The following is a 26,928-nucleotide window of genomic DNA, read 5'->3' as shown; positions in this document are numbered from 1 at the left end:
TTTCCTAATTTATCATATGTATTCAGTCATGTCACTTCCTTTGAATTAATCTGAGTCAACGGTAACATGACATCACTTGTGATACCCCCCACCCCTCATTTTGGTGATTTCACGTTAATGCCTGAGCCCCACCAACATATATAAGAAACTGGGACCCATGTGGGTGGCGATGCCATCTTTTGTAAGAGAAATGTTCATCACTTGAAGAGGTACAAGTTAAAATAATTGCTGGTTGGCTCAAATATTAGTCTTTGTGAAATATTTATCCCTTCTGAATGTGCTGGATTTTTTATAGCGCTGGTATTCATGGATGTTAGGACTGTGGGTAAGAAGCTACATTTCCGTGGCTACTTGGGGACTTGGGAAAGGAGGGATAGTGTTGAAGTGTGAAAAAAAGGGTGAGAAACAAATGTGTTTTGGGAAACAGCATTATTTGGTGTCGAGGCAAAATGAGATGCGTAATATCTGTTGTCTTTTGGTACGTTACGTTCTTTTTCGTTTTCAAACCAGGGCACAGTTTGACAGAGCGAGAGAGAAAGGAGCTCTTGGCAACTGCGGTGTCTTTGTATGTTGCTGCACAGCAGAGATCACAACGGTTTCTTGAGAAGCCCAGGTAGGCTATTTTAGTTCAACACATATTTGCTGGACGCCCTTTGTCAAAAGCATCATCCAGCTCACAGATGAGAGTGGCGAGAAACAGCATGGTAGCGTAATAATGGGTCTAATTTAATTTCCTTCTAATTAAAGGTGTGAGAGTTTAAAAATGGCACGTGCTTATTTCTTTCTCTTTCCCCAGGGACGTATAAAAATTTAATAAGTTATTAAAGCAGATCTGTAGTTTAATTGACATACATTCATACTGAGTCAGATATTTGGAATTTAAAATTGCCTTATAGGCTGTTATGATAGTTTGTGGCTCCACAATGAACATTTGACCAGATCATCCTTAATGCTAAATTGAAAGTGCACACAAGTAATTCTACGAGCTCGATGAAGTAATATCATAATGTTTGTTTTGGAGCTGCAGCCTCGTCCAGGGCTAGAAATCTAATCTTGTGCACACAAGTTGAGCAGCCAGTCTGCCGGTACACCCGCTGGGGCGTAGCTGCCATGCCAGCGTCTATAGTCGTCGTCCTCCTGTGTCCTTTCGCTTTACTTGATTTGACATCTGCCATCATGAGCTAGACATCGATCATGGTACTTCAGAACACTTTTAATTTAGCCTGTTGATGTAACTGGAATATTAATCATATTTAGTGATTGGCAGTTATCTGCTTATACTGTCCGAGTGCAGCTTGTGATTTACATTTTGTGAAGCGACAGAGCTTTCTTTCTACTTTCCTTTTAGTTGATGCTTGACATTGCCTAGGAAGATAGCCAAATAGCGGACAGTCCTGTTGGGACCAGGGTAACTGTGCTTGGATTTCTTGTATGTTTGTTTGCTATACGATTTTAGTCTAGATGTTTAATCTGCTATAGTGTATTACCCCAAAAAGACGTCCTACTTTGCAAACCCTCTCTTTAACCTCAGTACTTGTAGTTGCTGTTTTGACACTTTCTGGACTATACTAAGAATGGGGTGAGGGAAAACTCAAGACAAATGAAGAGCAAATACAACATCTAGAGGTCGGTCATCTCAGTACCTCTCTCTCTCTGCTTTAATTTCCACCAGCTGGTGATCAAATAGTCGCTCAGTCTTAAGAGATTGAAGTACCCCAACATTTCTTTCTTCGCTTTGGTAGGTGCCAATCTCCCTAGGGTGCCATTAGCAGACTCTGCCTCCATGTCTGTTATAGGCTTTCTACCAGGAATTTGCGCTTGGGCACCTCTTCCTTTTCCTTCTGACTTTCCCTCCACTATCTGAATTTCCCATCTTTCCTTCTCGTTGATTCGCAATGTCTGCCCCTCTCCTCTTAGCGTGCCTACACTTTACCAACTCTTAGTTTCTTCCTCGTCTTAATGAACTGTGAAATACCTCTACATACGCTCCTTCATCTCCTGATTTCTCCACTGTTTAAAAATCTCTCTTACTTTGCCCAGCGTGACTTCTCCCTTCTTCACCTCCACTTCTTAGTACCTACGAGGATCAAGAGAAACCATCTCCTTCCTCCCTATGTGATGACTTCTTCCCTCTTTTGCCTTCTGTCAGTCCCTTTCAACTTTCCTTGATGTTACCGCCTTCCTCTCTCTGTTTTCCTCATCTTCCCCTCTCCTGCAACTCACCTACTTTGATGTAATTCTCTCCTTCTAATGTACCTTACAAACTTCTCCACCTTCTCTGTGACTTCCTGAATTCGTCCATACTCTTTGCCGTACTATTCCACAACTCACTAAACCACAACTAACTAAACCACTAACCCCCACATATCCCTTTTTGAGTTCTGACTGTTAGTCTCAGGGGGGTCCAGTCAGTGAATAAATATGTTTTAAGGTATTCGCTCCATCTGTTTTCTTGAATTGCACGACCTCAGGGATCGGTTCACTCTGTTTGCACTCAACCTGTGAGCTGGCTGTAATTGTGGTTCATGCGAGGCTCTGCAGACAGAACCTAGATCAGGGTGGTCTACCATCTTGGAGTTTTTTTGGTGTGTCACAAGCTAATTCTGTCCTGAAGCTCTGCATGAGACTGCTGAGAAAACATTCCATACTGGGTCTGTACTGGTGCCTGTGTACCATGCTGTGCCCAGCCTGCGCAAGCGGGACCAGTGTTCCTTTCAGCAAATCCAGACGATGATAGAAATTGGTAGTTGGAGCATACCTGGCAGTTGCTCATTGGCGTGCATGTCCCTCTTTATAGCTTCTCTAACAGTCTCCGTCCATTGCTCGTTACCGCTTTCAGCCGCTATCGTATTAATGTCACAAATGCAGTCTTGGGAATTTTGGCAAACAGCCCCTGGCTACAGGATGGAGTGCTTACTCTCACCCTACTGTGGCATATATTACGGGCCTGGTTAGGGGACACTACCAGGGGTTTTATAAGCAGTCTGGGTTTCCCCCTCTTAGAATCCTTGGTGTCATATCTCACCAAGGTCCCTGCCCTCCCCTCCACCTTATGAAGGTTGACCAGAGTTTGAGTTCTTACTACCTTGAGTTTCTTGGGATGTCATGACATGGGGGTCATCAAGGGTCCTGTGGTAGGCCAAAATCCTCAGGCTAGCGATGGACCGGGAGGACTAATTTACTAATATTAAGGAGCGATTTGTGGCACTGGCTCCTACAGTCTCTGCAGCCCCATAGTGTTGGACTTCACAGGGCTTCTGATGGAGAATAGCCTGATAGGCATGAAACTTTCATCAAGCAGTGCTCGACTGGGATTGTGCAGGGGCGGCAGGGATGGGATGCCCAAAGTTTGGAGAGATGGCAAGTCCCCCAGCCCGCTCTTCATTTCCTCACCAAAGCAGAACTTCCATGTGTCCAGGCGTAGCATACAATGGGGGTCGATTTAAGGGTCCATGTACATGGGAAGTCGTAGCCTAGTATGTCTGTCCGTCTACAATTAGAAGAAAAGAAAAATGCTCATCAGATATTTGCGCAATGCTTCATGCCGGATTTCTTCAGTTTCCAATAATGCACATTATTCCTATTTTAATGGTTCTCAATTTATTCACCAGAGAAGGATGAATGGTTGAGTCGAACGTGTGGCTACAGCTCGTACACAAATAGGATTTTCCATGTTCACGTATATACTGAGACATTCCACTTCCCAATGTCCTCTTTAGCCACTCACACTCATGTCATGGTCATTTTTCTGATATTTAAATTGAATGGCTGCACGAACATTTCTGGTGGTGGTCTAACTGTGCTGCATAGATAATGCGCGATGGTATTTCCTACAGGAAGCAGCCCATCATGATCGAGGACATGTTTATTGTCCAGCTTCGGATTATCCGCTTAATGGACTTGTTATCCTTTATGCAGGAGGACGGTTAATTATGAAACGGGCGGTGCCGAGCACATTTCGCAACACACGTCAGTTGCAGGTCCCCTGGAAACGCTTCGATCTTTTTTTCACATAGAAACATATTTTGGCTCGGCTATTTTCTGCTTTCTGATGTGCCGGAGCCTTGGAGACCAGAGCTGATGTCGTACAGCCGAGGTTCGGTACTTTGGCTCTAGTCTTGTTTTCATTAGTGACCGTGGGAGGGTGGTTAGTGGGAAGAGTGACTCTCCAGGTGTGGCTACATCATGCTATCTCATGGCTCCACTATTGCTGTGTTTATCCTTCGAGTCCCAATTGCCTGCAGCACTTCCTATGCGTTGCTTGTGTTGGCGCCTGAATGCTTTTTCCTAATTTCGGTGTGGTTATTACCCTTTCATCATGTGTAAGCGCTGGAAAAAGACAGGCAAACTGTATGCCCGTATCAGTTGATTATCTCCATATATTACAAGGAGTGCCATTGGTTTTTGGAATAAATGGAGGGCCTCAAAAAGTAAAATAGTTTCCAATGAAAGACTTTCAGTACTGTATTTTCACTGCATGCAATTTTAAGTGTGTACTACGTGGGCATGTGATGCTGAAATAAAATGTGTTCTTAGCAAACAGCACTTGGGTTTCATATCGTGCCTACACAACTGTTTTGGTTCACTAGGTCAGGTTGCCAGTAGACAGCCCATAGCAAATCCTTAATTACATGTACACGATGCAGTCCTCACCAAAGTCTGGATGGCTGAGATACATCAGTGATAGGCTTCCGGTGATGATGATGCTGCTAAAGGATTGATGGGATATGGTATAGTAATGTTATGTTAATTTTTTGTTATACTGCACCAGTTACCACGCCATCAGAATATTATAGTCTTAATATGACTCATTAGGAAGGGTGTTTCTAATGGATTTCTTCATTCCACGGATTCCTCGTTTGAGGGTATCTCTATCCACAGTGCAGCTGATTTTCAGAAACGTTTCCACCACAAGAGGGTGCAGCGCGGCTGTGCCCTAAATGCCCGCACCGGACATGACTTATGAGCCAGTATATATTGAGGCTTTGCGCCCCTTGACCTTAGTTCTTCCTTTTTTCCCATAGTGCACTGAAAAAACGCAGAATTAAAAAGGCTGGCTATTTCACAAGGGGTAGGTTGGGGGAGGGGAGCAGTGAGGACTCTGTGAGAGGAACATCCATTGGAAAGGATATTACCAAGAAGTAAGTATTTTGTTTTGCTAATGGATTCCTTCCTCCCAAAGATTCTATATCTGTGATAGACTTCCATAGCAGTATGGGGATCTGGAGGAGGGAGGAGAGCAAATGACACCACCAGGACCAGAAAACACTGGAGGTCCCCTTGCCGAAGCTAGTGTCCTGCCCCGAAAGGTGGTCTAAGTAGTAATGCCTTGAAAACATGTGTAGAGAACCCCATGTTGCTGCCTGGCAAATGTTCAGGACAGGGCCTCCCCTCTGCCGGGTAGAGGTGGCAACCACCTCTCTCGTTAAAAAATGAGCTCCTAGACCCTCAGGCACATCCTTCCCAGCCAGATCCTAGCATTCTGAGATGCAGAGAATTATCCGGCTCAACTGTTTATTCACATCCCTGCCAGCAGATGCAACAGCATAAACTACAAAAAGCTGGTAATCTTTACTGACATCCCTTATCCAACAGCCCACACCAGATCCAGCCAATGAAACCATTCCTCTGCCTTGGAAAGATGAGGTGGAGAAACAACACAGGGATTTGGATCTTTTGAGAGATATACAAGCCCAAGACCACTTTTGGAAGAAACCAGTCTCATTCTCAACCTCACCTTCTCTTTGGAGAAAACAAAAAAGAGAGGTTTAACAGATAACCGAAAACAGGGTGGTTCTAAGTGATTGCACTAGCCTGAAAGATGGTTTCTACATGTGTTTTGACAAAAAGTGTCTTTGTCAAGGCTGATCTCAGAACAGACGAGAAAAACATTAAGAAATCTATACTCACCAAGCTAGATTCTTGTTAGTGGCCTAAAGAAAATTAGATCAAAGCAATAAGCGTTTACCTGGGTGAGTCAAGTATTCATAGATAGTGTTACCTCAACTAACTAGTTAGCATTCATCCAGCACTGACTCCTTGCTCTTAAACCACTGACCTCGCTGTCGATGAGTTCAAGGAAGCTGAAACCCTTTACAATGGTAATTTCACCTTATGGTGCCTTCCCAACTATGGTAATTCTTCGGGTGCTTCTCCTACCACAGTCTCATTCACAGCATTTCTAGTAACCTATGAACCACATGGATGTTACTGACTTAGATTATATATATCAGTTCACTCCTACATGGGGTTATTAGAACATGCTAATGATAGCATGAAGATTTAATAAATGGAATGCATCTATTTCTACTTGTCCTCTTGATATGACTTCTCTCCCCGCTCTCCCAAACCCCGCCAAGGGTATGTAAAATTATTTATTTGTTTTCTAAACGCTATTATTATTCAATGTCTTAATGTTTTTCTCGTAGGTTCGGGGGATCAGCCATGACAAAGACACTTTTTTTGACGAAACACGTGTAGAAACCATCTTTCAGGCTAGCGCAATCGCCTAGAACCACCCTGTTTTTGTTTGTATTTATTGTTTGAGGTTGGAAGTGGAGCCTCAAGGCTCAGGTGGTGCAGCCAGACTCACCTTACTTTAGGACACTTAGCACGCTACAGTCAGATCTACTTGCATTTCTTAAAAAGTTTAACAGATAATGCCTGGAGCTCACTCAGCCATCCAGCGGAAGAGATTGTGACCAGGAAAGTCACTTTAAGGGTGAGCAATCTAATGGAACAAGAACACAATGTCTCAAACAGTGCCCCCATAAGGAATACCAACAACAAATTCAAATCCCATGCCAGAATCACAAACTGGCATGAGGAAACTGGTTAAAAACCCCCCACACCCTCCAAACTGCATAACTGTGGTGATCATGAAGATCGATCCCTCTTCCAGGGACCTCTCAAAAACCAAAATGGCGGCGAGGGCCCTAAAGTACTTAATAATAGTGACACATTACCTCTTATTGGCATGTTTTCTAGCATATTTCTTTTGGTTTTCATTATTACAACTGGAATATAACTTTCGAGGGGATTGGGTCCTCCGACGTATTCCATATCTATGACAGGTAATCAGCATAGCTGTGCTGCTTCGGAAAATCTTTTGGCTCCTGCGTCGATGACGTCGATACGCTGTCCTCGAGGGCCTCTGTCGAGCCGACGTCACCGGATGTTATAAGTAGAACGCACAACCCCGTAGCCTCAATTCCGTTTTTTCCGCGAATGTGTTTGCTTTGGAGATCTCGGCGCGCCTCGGTTCTTCTGAGTTCTGTTCTTTCGATTCTTCGGATCTGTTCGTTGTGAAGATTTCCATGCTGTCTTCGGCTTCTTCCACCACGCGGGCGGATTTTAAGAAGTGTCGGGATTGCGGGTCCAAGATGTCGTTGACGGACTTGCACGACGCCTGCCTCTGGTGCCTCGGCGAGGGCCACAACACGGATGATTGTGTTGACTGCCAGACGCTTACGTCGAAAGGCCTTGCGGGAGCGTAAGAAGCTTTCTGTCGGTAAGGTGGCCAAGCCTCGGAAGTCAAGATCCACAGGGCTTTTGACTGACGATTCGAGGCGCGACCCTCCGCATCGTCGTCGTCGGTCCGGGGGGGGGGGTCTCGGTCCCGGAGTAGGTCCCGCCATTCCTCTGCCTCTTCGAGGCACTCACGGAAGCGCCGTCATCGGTCGCTTTCCCCGTCCGAGGGCTCCGCCCGTCGGCGGGTTGCTTGTCCCAACAAGCATTCCACTCCTGCGGAATGGGATTCATTTCGACAGGAGATGATGGCGATTTTTCAGTTGCAAGGCTCCGTTCCGTCCACGCCGTCGAAAGACACCGGCCGTGACCGTGCTAAAGCCGCCACACGCACGCCTTCGGGCTCGGGTGGTCGGCGCGATCATCAAGCACCTTCGAGGTCTCGATCGGACAAGGTGGATCGCTCTAGTCATGCCTGCTCCAGGTCCCGGTCCTCGACGCCCTCGAGACCGTCGGAGCCTGTGAGGTCTTCGAAGAAGACATCAACGCCTTCGGCGCTGAGGTCGTCGAGGGACTCTCTCGAGGCTTCGCCTTCGAGGAAGCCGTCGACGGCCAGGCGGTCGGAGGACACGCTTGGGGCTCCGCCCTCGAGGACTGTTTCGAAGCCGTCGGCACCACGCTCGACGTTGATGCCGATTCCATCGATGCCTTTGGAGGCTGCTTTGTCGGAGGTACCGCGTGGGACGGTGGAACCCCCTAGAAAGGCTCTGGCCAAGTCTAAAAATGTCTTTGTCCCTTTTTCTGGGCCCCCATTCCAGCCTCTGGATTATATTTCTGAGGTGGAAGAAGGGTCTGAGGAAGAAGGTTTGTTTCCTGTTGAGGTACCTGACGAGATTTTGTCTGGTCATAGCTAGCTTGAAGACTTGCGTCAGTCGTTGCACGATGCCAGTGGTTTAGACACCTCTCCGGAGGTGGAGTTGGGTAGGCCTGAGCCTGGCACCCACGCCAAGTCCTCGTACCGGCGCCTTAAATCGAGGGTAACGGAATACTTGGGGTGGTCTGCGCCACCAGTGGATTCTCTGCAGGATGACCTGACGGATATCCTTGACCAAGGTCCACCAACTGACCCGGTACTGCCATTCCATATGGCCTTGCAGAGAAGGGTGGCAGCGGCTTGGACTGCTCTGGAGAGTCTCCTGACAGTGAGCAAGTCTTTGCCGAAGAAATATCGTCCAGCCAGTAGCGACCCCAGGTACTTGACTACACACCCCACTCCGGAGAGTTTGGTGGTGCAGGCGGCTTCGGCCCCGGCAAAACAGACGTTGTACCCGATCATCCCTACTGATACAGACGACAAACGTTTTGATGGCTGGGCGAAGAAAGTGTTTTCTTCAGGGGGTATGGCTTTACAGGCAGCCAACTCTGTGTGTGCCTTAGCACGTTTCACTCATACTCTCTGGAATTGTCTCGTTGGCGGCTGAACACAGGGGAGGAACGCGATGGCTTTCTTGCTCTTGTTCAGGATGGCAAGGATGCCATGTGTGAATCCGTTACGTCGGGTCTGGACGTGGCAGATTGGGTCAGCCGGTCCATGGCGACGAACACCGTAATGCGCAGATTTGCGTGGTTGCGGAAGTCGGGGGTTGCTCCTGATGTACAAGCCCGGCTCCTCAACATGCCCTTTGGTGGTGAACATCTTTTTGGCAGCGAGGCTGACAAGAGCCTTGAGAGATTGCAGACCCCCAAAGCTGCAGCAAAATCTTTGAGCACAGCAGTTCGCCAACATCCGCCTTTTCATCCTAGGGGACAACAATGGAGGGGCGGTTCCTTTCGATATTACTCATTTTTTGGTAGCTCGATGGGAGCTGCAAGTCAAAGGGGCAACCGTCGGAGTACCAGAGGTGGAAAACAAGGTACTCGAGGTGCGAAGGCCGCTCGGGCAGTTGCCTCTTTACCCTCAGGCAGTGCCACAGCCGCTTCAGCTCAGTCATGAGGCCATGTCCCATGGTTCGCCGGTTGTGGGAAGGCTGGCGCAGCATCTTGTAGAATGGCGTGTCATTACTTAAGATGTGTGGGTTCTGGAGATCATAGCCCATGGCTACTGTCTTCCTTTCCGGCAGAGGCCTCACGACAATCCACCAGGGAATCTCTCTTTGAAGAGTCCGGAGTCTGGATCTGCTCCTTGCGCATGAAATACAATCCCTGCTGGAGAAAGGCGCCATAGAACTGGTGCCTGTAGTGGAGAGGAACACGGGATGTATTTGCCTTATTTTTTGATTTCCAAGAAGGACGGGGGATTGAGACCCATCATGGACTTGAGCAGTTTGAACAAGCTCCTCAGGAAGGACAAGTTCAAGATGGTTACTCTTTCTCAAGTCCTCCAGGCCCTTCAACTGCAGGACTGGTTGGTGTCTCTCGACCTCAAGGACACTTAATTTCATGTGCCGATCCATCCCAAGCACAAGAAGTATCTGAGGTTCGCGGTTGGCGACTCGCACTTTCAGTTTCGGGTCCTGACGTTTGGATTGACCGCCACCCCGAGGGTCTTCACCAAGCTCATGGTGGTGGTAGCAGCGTATCTCAGGAAAGGGGGGATTCACGTCTACCCCTACCTGGACAATTGGTTGATCAGGGCGCGCTCTCCCGAGCAAGTCCTGGATCATCTGTCCGTCACCTGCCACTCCCTTCACAGGCTGGGCTTCTCCTTCAACTTGAAGAAGTCCCACTTGACGCCAACTCAGCGGCTCCAGTACATCGGAGCAGTGCTCGACACGTCCCTGGGGCAGTGTTTCACTCCCCAGGTGAGGGCTCATCCCATTCAGCTAATGGTGCACAAGTTTCAACATGCCCAGAGTCTCCCGGTGTTCGAGTTCTTGAGGTTGCTCGTCCTTATGGCATCCTGCATTCTTCTGGTGCCAGAGGCCAGGTTGCAGATGAGATCTCTGCAATGGGCTCTCAAGATGCAGTGGTCACAGTCCTCCGGCAGGATGTCGGACCCCGTTCAGGTGCCGCCCTCGGTCGCCCAGAACCTTCTGTGGTGGGCCATCGAAGGCAATCTGATGAGGGGGGCTCCATTTTGGCTACCCTGGCCGGAGGTGACGATCGTGACAGACGCATTCCTCATGGGATGGGGAGCTCATGCCAACGAGTTGACAGTCGGCGGTCGTTGGTCTCTGTCGGAGTCCAGGCTCCATATCAATCTGTTGGAGCTGAGGGCCGTCAGGCTTGCCCTGAAGGCTTTTCTGCCGACTGTGCGAGGGAAGAATGTCCTGATTCTGACGGACAACACAGTGGCCATGCACTACCTCAACAAAAAGGGGGGGGCAGGGTCACTTCCTCTGTGCAGGGAGGCGATGCAGCTCTGGTTCTGGGCCATCCAGCAGGAAATTTCGATCTCGGCAGTTCATCTGGCCGGAGACGAAAACGAGACGGCGGATGCTCTGAGCAGGCAGAGCGCGATCTCTCACAAGTGGGAGCTGGCTCAGGAGATTCTCCTGAAGATCTTCGCCCTTTGGGGTACCCCACAAGTAGATCGCTTCGCCTCCAGTGTCAACCGGAAGTGTGAAAGGTTCTGCTTGCGGGAATTTCCTCCAAGAGGAGCATTAGGAGACGCGTTCGTGGTGGAGTGGTCCTTCCCACTACTGTACGCGTTTCCTCCAGTCCCCGTCATCCCGCAAGTGCTGCAGAGGTTACGGAGGTTCGGTTCCCGGGTGATCCTCATTGCTCCGGCATGGGCCCGGAGAACGTGGTACCCGGACCTTCTTGACTTGTCCATCTGCCCTCCACGCCGTCTTCCCTACCGAGACGATCTGCTCTCACGGGAGGGGGGTCAGTTTCTCCATCCAGAGGTCGGATCCCTCAACCTTCACGCTTGGCTTCTGAAAGGTTGATGTATAAGGATTGGGACCTCCCTGAGGACGCGATGGAGGTGTTGCTTTCGGCCAGACGACCTGCAACAAAGTCCCTGTACTTTTGCCGTTGGAGAAAGTTCTGCGACTGGTGCAAGGTTAAGAATGTGGATCCCTTTTCATGTGACATTCCTGTGGTTCTGTCTTTTTTTGCTTTCTTTAGCCCACAAGGGCCTGCAAGTGGGTACCATTAAAGGTTACCTGGCGGCGCTGTCCATATTTAAGCACTCGTGTGAGGAGGTTTCTTATTTCAAAATTCCTTGGATTTCTCAGTTTCTGAAAGGGCTCACTAATGTGCTCCCACCGTCACCTTTGCAGGTGCCCGGTTTGGATTTGAACATGGTTCTCAAATTCATAATGGGTGCTCCATTTGAGCCTTTACATTCTTGTCCTTTGAGGCTGTTAACCCTTAAAACTGTGTTTTTAGTTGCGGTCACTTCTGCGCGCAGAGTGAGTGAGTTGCAGGCACTTTCTGTTAACCCTTTAAGTGCCAAGGACGAGGTATCTCGTCCTTGGAAGTGCACACGCAGTGCCAAGGACGAGATAGCTCGTCCTTTTTGGCACCTTGTTTTGAGCGATCCCTGCAAAGCAGGGATCGCTCAAAACTGTAATCCAACCCCCGGGCTATGCGAGGGGGAGGTCCCCCCTCACTGCCCGGGGGTTGGATTTCCTTCAGTTTCACGCCGACGTGCGTTACGCACGTCGGCGTGAAACGGAAAGTATTTCCAACGCAGCAGCCATTTTCGGCTGCTGCGTTGGAGAGAGAAGGTGAGTGCCCTTCTTGTTCCGCCTCGATCTCCGGCTGTATTTCAAGCCGGAGATCGAGGCGGGTACCGTTGGAAAGGGGAGATTCTCCCCTTTCCAACGGTACCCATTGTGTGACTTTGCTGCCCGCGGATCGGGCGCAGGGCGCCTCGATCCGCGGGCAGCAACGTCACGGATCAAACGAAGATCCTTTTGTGACGCGTGGGGGAGGGGGGGCTGCTTACTAGGTAAGCGGCCCCCTTCCCCCGTGGCCCCAAAGCATGGGGCCACAGCGCCAGGGACCCCTGGGGGCAGATGATCACTGCCCCCGGGGGTGGGGGGGGAAAAAAAAAAAAAAAAAAATAATCGAGGGAAGGAGGGAGGTGGGAGGGGGTTTTGGGCCCTGGGGCCCACTGGGCCACCAGCGATTGACCTAAAAGTGGTGTCCCTGGAAAGGGGACTTTCTCCCCTTTCCAGGGACACCACTCATATGCCGCATTGCTGGTCACGGATCAGCGCAGAGCGCTGATCCGTGACCAGCAACCCACTGAACCACCATGGATCTGTTTGCGAGTTGGGGGGGAGGGGGGCTGCTTCAGGTAAGCAGCCCTCTCCCCCCCCCCCCCGGCCCCCAAAGCATGGGGACACATGAAAATGTACCCTGGGGGCAGATGGCTGGCCATCTGCCCCCAGGGAAATATATCTAAAAAAAATAATAATAATCTGAGGGATGGGGGGAGGTGGGAGGGGGTTTGGGGTCCTGGGGCCCACTAGGCCACCAGGGATTGAACAGAAAGTGGTGTCCCTGGAAAGGGGACTTTCTCCCCTTTCCAAGGACACCACATATGAGGCATTGCTGGTCACGGATCGGCGCAGAGCGCTCGATCCGTGACCAGCAACCCACTAGACCACCATGGATCTCTTTGTGAGGTGGGGGGTGGGAAGGGGGCTGCTTCAAGTAAGCAGCCCTCTCCCCCCTCCCGACCCCAAAGCATGGGGGCACGTGTATGTGAACCCTGGGGCAGATGGCTGACCATCTGCCCCAAGGGAATGTAAAATAAAAAACAAAAATGAAATGATGGGAAACAGGGTTGGGGGAAGGGGTGGGGGCCACTAGCCACCATGGATTATTTACTGAATGAAAGGGAGGGGGTGTCCCCCCATAGGGGCGGGTGCCCCCCCAACCAAAGTAGAAAGGGGGCACCCCTTGTAACCCTCCCTGGGGGCAGATATCTGTTCCTAGGGAGGGCCATCTGACCCCAGGGAGGGATGCATGAGGTGGGGCCCCCCCTATCTGCCCCCAGGGAGGGTTGCATGAGGTGGGGCCCTCCATTTGGGGTGGGGGGGGGTTGAGGGCCACCCCCCGTTGCGGTACATCATGCGCTGCCAATTTAGGGTGGCCCTCAGCCCCCCCTAAAAAGCAGCCTGTGGTTTTGTAATTTTTTTTTTGTTTACCCAACTTTGCTTGGTGCAGATGGCCACATTAGTGTGGCTATCTGCCCCCAGGGTGCCCAAACCCTACTGCCCCATCTATTGGGGGTCCAGCCCCACCTTTTGGGGTGGCCCTCTCCCCCCTCACCCCAAAGGGAGGTGGGGTGTACCTCACGCAGCCGTTTGGAGGAGGCCCAGGGAGGCCTGCATGAGGTGTGTCCCCCAGCCATTGGGGGTGGGGTGGGGGGGGGGCACCCCAAAAGCTGGGGCAGGACCCCCAATAGATGAGACAGTAAGGTTTGGGCACCCTGGGGGCAGATAGCCACACTAATGGGCCCATCTGCACCAAGCCAAGTTGGGTAAACAAAAAAAAATATACAAAAAAACAGGCTGCTTTTTAGGGGGGGCTGAGGGCCACCCTAAATTGGCAGCGCATGATGTACCGCAACGGGGGGTGGCCCTCAACCCCCCCCCACCCCAAATGGAGGGCCCCACCTCATGCAACCCTCCCTGGGCGCAGATAGGGGGGGCCTCACCTCATGCATCCCTCCCTGGGGTCAGATGCCCCTTCCTAGGAGCAGATATCTGCCCCCAGGGAGGGTTGCATGAGGTGGGGCCCTCCATTTGGGGTGGGGGGGGGTTGAGGGCCACCCCCCGTTGCGGTACATCATGCGCTGCCAATTTAGGGTGGCCCTCAGCCCCCCCTAAAAAGCAGCCTGTGGTTTTGTAATTTTTTTTTTGTTTACCCAACTTTGCTTGGTGCAGATGGCCACATTAGTGTGGCTATCTGCCCCCAGGGTGCCCAAACCCTACTGCCCCATCTATTGGGGGTCCAGCCCCACCTTTTGGGGTGGCCCTCTCCCCCCTCACCCCAAATGGAGGTGGGGTGTACCTCACGCAGCCGTTTGGAGGAGGCCCAGGGAGGCCTGCATGAGGTGTGTCCCCCAGCCATTGGGGGTGGGGTGGGGGGGGGGCACCCCAAAAGGTGGGGCAGGACCCCCAATAGATGGGGCAGTAGGGTTTGGGCACCCTGGGGGCAGATAGCCACACTAATGGGCCCATCTGCACCAAGCCAAGTTGGGTAAACAAAAAAAAATATACAAAATCACAGGCTGCTTTTTAGGGGGGGCTGAGGGCCACCCTGAATTGGCAGCGCATGATGTAGCGCAACGGGGGGTGGCCCTCAACCCCCCCCACCCCAAATGGAGGGCCCCACCTCATGCAACCCTCCCTGGGCGCAGATAGGGGGGGCCTCACCTCATGCATCCCTCCCTGGGGTCAGATGCCCCTTCCTAGGAGCAGATATCTGCCCCCAGGGAGGGTTGCATGAGGTGGGGCCCTCCATTTGGGGTGGGGGGGGGTTGAGGGCCACCCCCCGTTGCGGTACATCATGCGCTGCCAATTTAGGGTGGCCCTCAGCCCCCCCTAAAAAGCAGCCTGTGGTTTTGTATATTTTTTTTTGTTTACCCAACTTTGCTTGGTGCAGATGGCCACATTAGTGTGGCTATCTGCCCCCAGGGTGCCCAAACCCTACTGCCCCATCTATTGGGGGTCCTGCCCCACCTTTTGGGGTGGCCCTCTCCCCCCTCACCCCAAATGGAGGTGGGGTGTACCTCACGCAGCCGTTTGGAGGAGGCCCAGGGAGGCCTGCATGAGGTGTGTCCCCCAGCCATTGGGGGTGGGGTGGGGGGGGCACCCCAAAAGGTGGGGCAGGACCCCCAATAGATGGGGCAGTAGGGTTTGGGCACCCTGGGGGCAGATAGCCACACTAATGGGCCCATCTGCACCAAGCCAAGTTGGGTAAACAAAAAAAAATATACAAAATCACAGGCTGCTTTTTAGGGGGGGCTGAGGGCCACCCTGAATTGGCAGCGCATGATGTACCGCAACGGGGGGTGGCCCTCAACCCCCCCCCACCCCAAATGGAGGGCCCCACCTCATGCAACCCTCCCTGGGCGCAGATAGGGGGGGCCTCACCTCATGCATCCCTCCCTGGGGTCAGATGCCCCTTCCTAGGAGCAGATATCTGCCCCCAGGGAGGGTTGCATGAGGTGGGGCCCTCCATTTGGGGTGGGGGGGGGTTGAGGGCCACCCCCCGTTGCGGTACATCATGCGCTGCCAATTTAGGGTGGCCCTCAGCCCCCCCTAAAAAGCAGCCTGTGGTTTTGTATATTTTTTTTTGTTTACCCAACTTTGCTTGGTGCAGATGGCCACATTAGTGTGGCTATCTGCCCCCAGGGTGCCCAAACCCTACTGCCCCATCTATTGGGGGTCCTGCCCCACCTTTTGGGGTGGCCCTCTCCCCCCTCACCCCAAATGGAGGTGGGGTGTACCTCACGCAGCCGTTTGGAGGAGGCCCAGGGAGGCCTGCATGAGGTGTGTCCCCCAGCCATTGGGGGTGGGGTGGGGGGGGGGGCACCCCAAAAGGTGGGGCAGGACCCCCAATAGATGGGGCAGTAGGGTTTGGGCACCCTGGGGGCAGATAGCCACACTAATGGGCCCATCTGCACCAAGCCAAGTTGGGTAAACAAAAAAAAATATACAAAATCACAGGCTGCTTTTTAGGGGGGGCTGAGGGCCACCCTGAATTGGCAGCGCATGATGTACCGCAACGGGGGGTGGCCCTCAACCCCCCCCCACCCCAAATGGAGGGCCCCACCTCATGCAACCCTCCCTGGGCGCAGATAGGGGGGGCCTCACCTCATGCATCCCTCCCTGGGGTCAGATGCCCCTTCCTAGGAGCAGATATCTGCCCCCAGGGAGGGTTGCATGAGGTGGGGCCCTCCATTTGGGGTGCGGGGGGGTTGAGGGCCACCCCCCGTTGCGGTACATCATGCGCTGCCAATTTAGGGTGGCCCTCAGCCCCCCCTAAAAAGCAGCCTGTGGTTTTGTATATTTTTTTTTGTTTACCCAACTTTGCTTGGTGCAGATGGCCACATTAGTGTGGCTATCTGCCCCCAGGGTGCCCAAACCCTACTGCCCCATCTATTGGGGGTCCTGCCCCACCTTTTGGGGTGGCCCTCTCCCCCCTCACTCCAAATGGAGGTGGGGTGTACCTCACGCAGCCGTTTGGAGGAGGCCCAGGGAGGCCTGCATGAGGTGTGTCCCCCAGCCATTGGGGGTGGGGTGGGGGGGGGCACCCCAAAAGGTGGGGCAGGACCCCCAATAGATGGGGCAGTAGGGTTTGGGCACCCTGGGGGCAGATAGCCACACTAATGGGCCCATCTGCACCAAGCCAAGTTGGGTAAACAAAAAAAAATATACAAAATCACAGGCTGCTTTTTAGGGGGGGCTGAGGGCCACCCTGAATTGGCAGCGCATGATGTACCGCAACGGGGGGTGGCCCTCAACCCCCCCCCCACCCCAAATGGAGGGCCCCACCTCATGCAACCCTCCCTGGGCGCAGATAGGGGGGGCCTCACCTCATGCATCCCTCCCTGGGGTCAGATGCCCCTTCCTAGGAGCAGATATCTGCCCCCAGGGAGGGTTGCATGAGGTGGGGCCCTCCATTTGGGGTGGGGGGGGTTGAGGGCCACCCCCCGTTGCGGTACATCATGCGCTGCCAATTTAGGGTGGCCCTCAGCCCCCCCTAAAAAGCAGCCTGTGGTTTTGTATATTTTTTTTTGTTTACCCAACTTTGCTTGGTGCAGATGGCCACATTAGTGTGGCTATCTGCCCCCAGGGTGCCCAAACCCTACTGCCCCATCTATTGGGGGTCCTGCCCCACCTTTTGGGGTGGCCCTCTCCCCCCTCACCCCAAATGGAGGTGGGGTGTACCTCACGCAGCCGTTTGGAGGAGGCCCAGGGAGGCCTGCATGAGGTGTGTCCCCCAGCCATTGGGGGTGGGGTGGGGGGGGCACCCCAAAAGGTCGGGCAGGACCCCCAATAGATGGGGCAGTAGGGTTTGGGCACCCTGGGGGCAGATAGCCACACTAATGGGCCCATCTGCACCAAGCCAAGTTGGGTAAACAAAAAAAAATATACAAAATCACAGGCTGCTTTTTAGGGGGGGCTGAGGGCCACCCTGAATTGGCAGCGCATGATGTACCGCAACGGGGGGTGGCCCTCAACCCCCCCCCACCCCAAATGGAGGGCCCCACCTCATGCAACCCTCCCTGGGCGCAGATAGGGGGGCCTCACCTCATGCATCCCTCCCTGGGGTCAGATGCCCCTTCCTAGGAGCAGATATCTGCCCCCAGGGAGGGTTGCATGAGGTGGGGCCCTCCATTTGGGGTGGGGGGGGGGTTGAGGGCCACCCCCCGTTGCGGTACATCATGCGCTGCCAATTTAGGGTGGCCCTCAGCCCCCCCTAAAAAGCAGCCTGTGGTTTTGTATATTTTGTTTTTGTTTACCCAACTTTGCTTGGTGCAGATGGCCACATTAGTGTGGCTATCTGCCCCCAGGGTGCCCAAACCCTACTGCCCCATCTATTGGGGGTCCTGCCCCACCTTTTGGCGTGGCCCTCTCCCCCCTCACCCCAAATGGAGGTGGGGTGTACCTCACGCAGCCGTTTGGAGGAGGCCCAGGGAGGCCTGCATGAGGTGTGTCCCCCAGCCATTTGGGGTGAGGGGGGAGAGGGCCCCCAAAAATGGTGGGTCAGGCCCCCCCAGTGGGTGGGGCAGTAAGGTTTGGGCACCCCGGCGCCAGATTGGCACACCAATGTGACCCTCTGCACCAAGGGGAGTTGGGTTACCAAAGGAAAAAAATGAAAATGGTGGTACGCTTTTTAGGGGGGCGGTGGGGCACCCCAATGGGTCAGGGAATTTTCTAATGGGATGGGGCGTTGACCCCCCCCCCACCCGCAATGGAGTGGGTGCCAAGTCATGCAGCCCTTCCTGGGACCAGATATCTGCTCCTAGGAACGGACGCCTCAGCCCAGGGAGGAGTGCAGGACAACCCCCCCCCCCCCTATCTGCCCCCGGGGAGGGCTACATTTTGCTGGTGTGACCATAGGTAACACATGTTCTTTGTTTTGTTTACAGCTTTTTCTACCCGAGCAGCTGCAACGTTATGTGAGTACTGTTTTTTATTATTCTATGGTTAGGGCCCACTGTCAGTGGGGTGGGTGAGACTGGGGCTGGATTGTTGGTGGTGTGGGTGGGAATGGCCCGTCTGGGCAGATCACCTCCAACTGTCCTGGAGTTGCGGCTTGGCTGCATTACAGCTTTTCCCTTCGGGGAGGTATTGGCACACTGCCGAGACTCCTTGGTGGGGAGAAGCTGTAACGCAGGGCAGCCAGGGCTCCAGCAAAGTCGGCGGTAATATCCCTGGCCTTGGGCACCCTTCTCCCATGTGGGTCTTTGCTGGTGGTTCTGGGTATTACATTCTGGGCCGATTTGCGTAAGTCAGACCTCTGTGGATTCCCACGGGTGTCCTCTTTTGGGAAATGCATGGGGTTCCCTGTTTCCCTTGCTGGCTGCGACACCCTAGGCCCAAATCTGTAGGTTGCCCACATGAACAAAATGGGCAGTGGCGAATGGCTTGGGGTTCCCAGTTGGTTACCCTTTTCCTTTTGCGCCCCCGGTAGGTGCACCCACACATGTGAGGTACCGTTTTCATCGGGACACATGTGGGAACGCGGGACGGTAGGCCATGTGTTGTGGGGGGCGCGTTTCGATGGGTGCGGCGAGCGAAATGTGCGGAAAAAGCGTTTTTTTCCCCACATTTCCGAATTTGCAGGGCTGTCTGGGTAAAAAAATCTGGGGCGATGGGCGCAAATCACACCTCTGCGGATTCCCACGGGTGTCCTCTTTTCGAAAATGCATGGGGTTCCCTGTTTTCCTCGGTGGCTTGGACACCCGAGGCCCATATCTGTAAGTTGCGCCGGTCGGCAGAATGGACAACAGACTTGGGGTTACTTGTGTTTTAGGCTTTCCCCTTGGCGGCCAGGTAGGTGCACCCACACATGTGAGGTACCGTTTTCATCGGGACACCTGTGGGAACGCGGGACGGTAGGCCATGTGTTGTGGGGGGCGTGTTTCGATGGGTGCGGCGAGTGAAATGTGCGGAAAAAGCGTTTTTTCCCCCACATTTCCGACTTTGCAGGGCTGTCTGGGTAAAAAAATCTGGGGCGATGGGCGCAAATCACACCTCTGCGGATTCCCACGGGTGTCCTCTTTTCGAAAATGCATGGGGTTCCCTGTTTTCCTCGGTGGCTTGGACACCCGAGGCCCATATCTGTAAGTTGCGCCGGTCGGCAGAATGTCGGAGATTTCCCTCTGACAACAGACTTGGGGTTACTTGTGTTTTAGGCTTTACCCTTGGCGGCCAGGTAGGTGCACCCACACATGTGAGGTACCGTTTTCATCGGGACACATGTGGGAACGCGGGACGGTAGGCCATGTGTTGTGGGGGGCGCGTTTCGATGGGTGCGGCGAGCGAAATGTGCGGAAAAAGCGTTTTTTTCCCCACATTTCCGAATTTGCAGGGCTGTCTGGGTAAAAAAATCTGGGGCGATGGGCGCAAATCACACCTCTGCGGATTCCCACGGGTGTCCTCTTTTCGAAAATGCATGGGGTTCCCTGTTTTCCTCGGTGGCTTGGACACCCGAGGCCCATATCTGTAAGTTGCGCCGGTCGGCAGAATGGACAACAGACTTGGGGTTACTTGTGTTTTAGGCTTTCCCCTTGGCGGCCAGGTAGGTGCACCCACACATGTGAGGTACCGTTTTCATCGGGACACCTGTGGGAACGCGGGACGGTAGGCCATGTGTTGTGGGGGGCGTGTTTCGATGGGTGCGGCGAGCGAAATGTGCGGAAAAAGCGTTTTTTTCCCCACATTTCCGACTTTGCAGGGCTGTCTGGGTAAAAAAATCTGGGGCGATGGGCGCAAATCACACCTCTGCGGATTCCCACGGGTGTCCTCTTTTCGAAAATGCATGGGGTTCCCTGTTTTCCTCGGTGGCTTGGACACCCGAGGCCCATATCTGTAAGTTGCGCCGGTCGGCAGAATGTCGGAGATTTCCCTCTGACAACAGACTTGGGGTTACTTGTGTTTTAGGCTTTCCCCTTGGCGGCCAGGTAGGTGCACCCACACATGTGAGGTACCGTTTTCATCGGGACACCTGTGGGAACGCGGGACGGTAGGCCATGTGTTGTGGGGGGCGTGTTTCGATGGGTGCGGCGAGCGAAATGTGCGGAAAAAGCGTTTTTTTCCCCACATTTCCGACTTTGCAGGGCTGTCTGGGTAAAAAAATCTGGGGCGATGGGCGCAAATCACACCTCTGCGGATTCCCACGGGTGTCCTCTTTTCGAAAATGCATGGGGTTCCCTGTTTTCCTCGGTGGCTTGGACACCCGAGGCCCATATCTGTAAGTTGCGCCGGTCGGCAGAATGTCGGAGAGTTCCCTCTGACAACAGACTTGGGGTTACTTGTGTTTTAGGCTTTCCCCTTGGCGGCCAGGTAGGTGCACCCACACATGTGAGGTACCGTTTTCATCGGGACACCTGTGGGAACACGGGACGGTAGGCCATGTGTTGTGGGGGGCGCGTTTCGATGGGTGCGGCGAGCGAAATGTGCGGAAAAAGCGTTTTTTTCCCCACATTTCCGACTTTGCAGGGCTGTCTGGGTAAAAAAATCTGGGGCGATGGGCGCAAATCACACCTCTGCGGATTCCCACGGGTGTCCTCTTTTCGAAAATGCATGGGGTTCCCTGTTTTCCTCGGTGGCTTGGACACCCGAGGCCCATATCTGTAAGTTGCGCCGGTCGGCAGAATGGACAACAGACTTGGGGTTACTTGTGTTTTAGGCTTTCCCCTTGGCGGCCAGGTAGGTGCACCCACACATGTGAGGTACCGTTTTCATCGGGACACCTGTGGGAACGCGGGACGGTAGGCCATGTGTTGTGGGGGGCGTGTTTCGATGGGTGCGGCGAGCGAAATGTGCGGAAAAAGCGTTTTTTTCCCCACATTTCCGACTTTGCAGGGCTGTCTGGGTAAGAAATTCTGGGGCGATGGGCGCAAATCACACCTCTGCGGATTCCCACGGGTGTCCTCTTTTCGAAAATGCATGGGGTTCCCTGTTTTCCTCGGTGGCTTGGACACCCGAGGCCCATATCTGTAAGTTGCGCCGGTCGGCAGAATGTCGGAGATTTCCCTCTGACAACAGACTTGGGGTTACTTGTGTTTTAGGCTTTCCCCTTGGCGGCCAGGTAGGTGCACCCACACATGTGAGGTACCGTTTTCATCGGGACACCTGTGGGAACGCGGGACGGTAGGCCATGTGTTGTGGGGGGCGTGTTTCGATGGGTGCGGCGAGCGAAATGTGCGGAAAAAGCGTTTTTTTCCCCACATTTCCGACTTTGCAGGGCTGTCTGGGTAAAAAAATCTGGGGCGATGGGCGCAAATCACACCTCTGCGGATTCCCACGGGTGTCCTCTTTTCGAAAATGCATGGGGTTCCCTGTTTTCCTCGGTGGCTTGGACACCCGAGGCCCATATCTGTAAGTTGCGCCGGTCGGCAGAATGGACAACAGACTTGGGGTTACTTGTGTTTTAGGCTTTCCCCTTGGCGGCCAGGTAGGTGCACCCACACATGTGAGGTACCGTTTTCATCGGGACACCTGTGGGAACGCGGGACGGTAGGCCATGTGTTGTGGGGGGCGCGTTTCGATGGGTGCGGCGAGCGAAATGTGCGGAAAAAGCGTTTTTTTCCCCACATTTCCGACTTTGCAGGGCTGTCTGGGTAAAAAAATCTGGGGCGATGGGCGCAAATCACACCTCTGCGGATTCCCACGGGTGTCCTCTTTTCGAAAATGCATGGGGTTCCCTGTTTTCCTCGGTGGCTTGGACACCCGAGGCCCATATCTGTAAGTTGCGCCGGTCGGCAGAATGTCGGAGATTTCCCTCTGACAACAGACTTGGGGTTACTTGTGTTTTAGGCTTTCCCCTTGGCGGCCAGGTAGGTGCACCCACACATGTGAGGTACCGTTTTCATCGGGACACCTGTGGGAACGCGGGACGGTAGGCCATGTGTTGTGGGGGGCGTGTTTCGATGGGTGCGGCGAGCGAAATGTGCGGAAAAAGCGTTTTTTTCCCCACATTTCCGACTTTGCAGGGCTGTCTGGGTAAAAAAATCTGGGGCGATGGGCGCAAATCACACCTCTGCGGATTCCCACGGGTGTCCTCTTTTCGAAAATGCATGGGGTTCCCTGTTTTCCTCGGTGGCTTGGACACCCGAGGCCCATATCTGTAAGTTGCGCCGGTCGGCAGAATGGACAACAGACTTGGGGTTACTTGTGTTTTAGGCTTTCCCCTTGGCGGCCAGGTAGGTGCACCCACACATGTGAGGTACCGTTTTCATCGGGACACCTGTGGGAACGCGGGACGGTAGGCCATGTGTTGTGGGGGGCGTGTTTCGATGGGTGCGGCGAGCGAAATGTGCGGAAAAAGCGTTTTTTTCCCCACATTTCCGACTTTGCAGGGCTGTCTGGGTAAAAAAATCTGGGGCGATGGGCGCAAATCACACCTCTGCGGATTCCCACGGGTGTCCTCTTTTCAAAAATGCATGGGGTTCCCTGTTTTCCTCGGTGGCTTGGACACCCGAGGCCCATATCTGTAAGTTGCGCCGGTCGGCAGAATGTCGGAGATTTCCCTCTGACAACAGACTTGGGGTTACTTGTGTTTTAGGCTTTCCCCTTGGCGGCCAGGTAGGTGCACCCACACATGTGAGGTACCGTTTTCATCGGGACACCTGTGGGAACGCGGGACGGTAGGCCATGTGTTGTGGGGGGCGCGTTTCGATGGGTGCGGCGAGCGAAATGTGCGGAAAAAGCGTTTTTTTCCCCACATTTCCGACTTTGCAGGGCTGTCTGGGTAAAAAAATCTGGGGCGATGGGCGCAAATCACACCTCTGCGGATTCCCACGGGTGTCCTCTTTTCGAAAATGCATGGGGTTCCCTGTTTTCCTCGGTGGCTTGGACACCCGAGGCCCATATCTGTAAGTTGCGCCGGTCGGCAGAATGGACAACAGACTTGGGGTTACTTGTGTTTTAGGCTTTCCCCTTGGCGGCCAGGTAGGTGCACCCACACATGTGAGGTACCGTTTTCATCGGGACACCTGTGGGAACGCGGGACGGTAGGCCATGTGTTGTGGGGGGCGTGTTTCGATGGGTGCGGCGAGCGAAATGTGCGGAAAAAGCGTTTTTTTCCCCACATTTCCGACTTTGCAGGGCTGTCTGGGTAAAAAAATCTGGGGCGATGGGCGCAAATCACACCTGCGGATTCCCACGGGTGTCCTCTTTTCGAAAATGCATGGGGTTCCCTGTTTTCCTCGGTGGCTTGGACACCCGAGGCCCATATCTGTAAGTTGCGCCGGTCGGCAGAATGTCGGAGATTTCCCTCTGACAACAGACTTGGGGTTACTTGTGTTTTAGGCTTTCCCCTTGGCGGCCAGGTAGGTGCACCCACACATGTGAGGTACCGTTTTCATCGGGACACCTGTGGGAACGCGGGACGGTAGGCCATGTGATGTGGGGGGCGCGTTTCGATGGGTGCGGCGAGCGAAATGTGCGGAAAAAGCATTTTTTTCCCCACATTTCCGACTTTGCAGGGCTGTCTGGGTAAAAAAATCTGGGGCGATGGGCGCAAATCACACCTCTGCGGATTCCCACGGGTGTCCTCTTTTCGAAAATGCATGGGGTTCCCTGTTTTCCTCGGTGGCTTGGACACCCGAGGCCCATATCTGTAAGTTGCGCCGGTCGGCAGAATGTCGGAGTTTTCCCTCTGACAACAGACTTGGGGTTACTTGTGTTTTAGGCTTTCCCCTTGGCGGCCAGGTAGGTGCACCCACACATGTGAGGTACCGTTTTCATCGGGACACCTGTGGGAACGCGGGACGGTAGGCCATGTGTTGTGGGGGGCGCGTTTCGATGGGTGCGGCGAGCGAAATGTGCGGAAAAAGCGTTTTTTTCCCCACATTTCCGACTTTGCAGGGCTGTCTGGGTAAAAAAATCTGGGGCGATGGGCGCAAATCACACCTCTGCGGATTCCCACGGGTGTCCTCTTTTCGAAAATGCATGGGGTTCCCTGTTTTCCTCGGTGGCTTGGACACCCGAGGCCCATATCTGTAAGTTGCGCCGGTCGGCAGAATGGACAACAGACTTGGGGTTACTTGTGTTTTAGGCTTTCCCCTTGGCGGCCAGGTAGGTGCACCCACACATGTGAGGTACCGTTTTCATCGGGACACCTGTGGGAACGCGGGACGGTAGGCCATGTGTTGTGGGGGGCGTGTTTCGATGGGTGCGGCGAGTGAAATGTGCGGAAAAAGCGTTTTTTTCCCCACATTTCCGACTTTGCAGGGCTGTCTGGGTAAAAAAATCTGGGGCGATGGGCGCAAATCACACCTCTGCGGATTCCCACGGGTGTCCTCTTTTCAAAAATGCATGGGGTTCCCTGTTTTCCTCGGTGGCTTGGACACCCAAGGCCCATATCTGTAAGTTGCGCCGGTCGGCAGAATGTCGGAGATTTCCCTCTGACAACAGACTTGGGGTTACTTGTGTTTTAGGCTTTCCCCTTGGCGGCCAGGTAGGTGCACCCACACATGTGAGGTACCGTTTTCATCGGGACACCTGTGGGAACGCGGGACGGTAGGCCATGTGTTGTGGGGGGCGCGTTTCGATGGGTGCGGCGAGCGAAATGTGCGGAAAAAGCGTTTTTTCCCCCACATTTCCGACTTTGCAGGGCTGTCTGGGTAAAAAAATCTGGGGCGATGGGCGCAAATCACACCTCTGCGGATTCCCACGGGTGTCCTCTTTTCGAAAATGCATGGGGTTCCCTGTTTTCCTCGGTGGCTTGGACACCCGAGGCCCATATCTGTAAGTTACGCCGGTCGGCAGAATGGACAACAGACTTGGGGTTACTTGTGTTTTAGGCTTTCCCCTTGGCGGCCAGGTAGGTGCACCCACACATGTGAGGTACCGTTTTCATCGGGACACCTGTGGGAACGCGGGACGGTAGGCCATGTGTTGTGGGGGGCGTGTTTCGATGGGTGCGGCGAGCGAAATGTGCGGGAAAAGCGTTTTTTTCCCCACATTTCCGACTTTGCAGGGCTGTCTGGGTAAAAAAATCTGGGGCGATGGGCGCAAATCACACCTCTGCGGATTCCCACGGGTGTCCTCTTTTCGAAAATGCATGGGGTTCCCTGTTTTCCTCGGTGGCTTGGACACCCGAGGCCCATATCTGTAAGTTGCGCCGGTCGGCAGAATGTCGGAGATTTCCCTCTGACAACAGACTTGGGGTTACTTGTGTTTTAGGCTTTCCCCTTGGCGGCCAGGTAGGTGCACCCACACATGTGAGGTACCGTTTTCATCGGGACACCTGTGGGAACGCGGGACGGTAGGCCATGTGTTGTGGGGGGCGCGTTTCGATGGGTGCGGCGAGCGAAATGTGCGGAAAAAGCGTTTTTTCCCCCACATTTCCGACTTTGCAGGGCTGTCTGGGTAAAAAAATCTGGGGCGATGGGCGCAAATCACACCTCTGCGGATTCCCACGGGTGTCCTCTTTTCGAAAATGCATGGGGTTCCCTGTTTTCCTCGGTGGCTTGGACACCCGAGGCCCATATCTGTAAGTTGCGCCGGTCGGCAGAATGGACAACAGACTTGGGGTTACTTGTGTTTTAGGCTTTCCCCTTGGCGGCCAGGTAGGTGCACCCACACATGTGAGGTACCGTTTTCATCGGGACACCTGTGGGAACGCGGGACGGTAGGCCATGTGTTGTGGGGGGCGTGTTTCGATGGGTGCGGCGAGCGAAATGTGCGGGAAAAGCGTTTTTTTCCCCACATTTCCGACTTTGCAGGGCTGTCTGGGTAAAAAAATCTGGGGCGATGGGCGCAAATCACACCTCTGCGGATTCCCACGGGTGTCCTCTTTTCGAAAATGCATGGGGTTCCCTGTTTTCCTCGGTGGCTTGGACACCCGAGGCCCATATCTGTAAGTTGCGCCGGTCGGCAGAATGTCGGAGATTTCCCTCTGACAACAGACTTGGGGTTACTTGTGTTTTAGGCTTTCCCCTTGGCGGCCAGGTAGGTGCACCCACACATGTGAGGTACCGTTTTCATCGGGACACCTGTGGGAACGCGGGACGGTAGGCCATGTGTTGTGGGGGGCGCGTTTCGATGGGTGCGGCGAGCGAAATGTGCGGAAAAAGCGTTTTTTTCCCCACATTTCCGACTTTGCAGGGCTGTCTGGGTAAAAAAATCTGGGGCGATGGGCGCAAATCACACCTCTGCGGATTCCCACGGGTGTCCTCTTTTCGAAAATGCATGGGGTTCCCTGTTTTCCTCGGTGGCTTGGACACCCGAGGCCCATATCTGTAAGTTGCGCCGGTCGGCAGAATGTCTGAGTTTTCCCTCTGAAAACAGACTTGGGGTTACTTGTGTTTTA

General features: G+C 53.6%; 1 protein-coding gene across 1 annotated transcript in view; it reads left to right on the top strand.

Moving 5' to 3' along the window:
* PCCA (propionyl-CoA carboxylase subunit alpha) overlaps positions 1 to 26,928 on the top strand; it is a 3,020,006-nt gene that overhangs the window by 1,858,617 nt on the left and 1,134,461 nt on the right. Inside the window, exon 18 of the mRNA XM_069637005.1 lies at positions 511 to 613. Coding sequence (XP_069493106.1) covers positions 511 to 613 — 103 coding nt within the window. The remainder of the gene's footprint in view (positions 1 to 510; positions 614 to 26,928) is intronic.

The sequence above is a fragment of the Ambystoma mexicanum genome, chromosome 7p (genome assembly GCF_040938575.1).
Source record: "Ambystoma mexicanum isolate Mex_15411 chromosome 7p, UKY_AmexF1_1, whole genome shotgun sequence".
Classification (NCBI taxonomy): Eukaryota; Metazoa; Chordata; class Amphibia; order Caudata; family Ambystomatidae; genus Ambystoma; species Ambystoma mexicanum.
The sequence above is the reverse complement of the archived record's forward strand: the minus strand, read 5'-3'. Positions and strand labels throughout refer to the sequence as shown.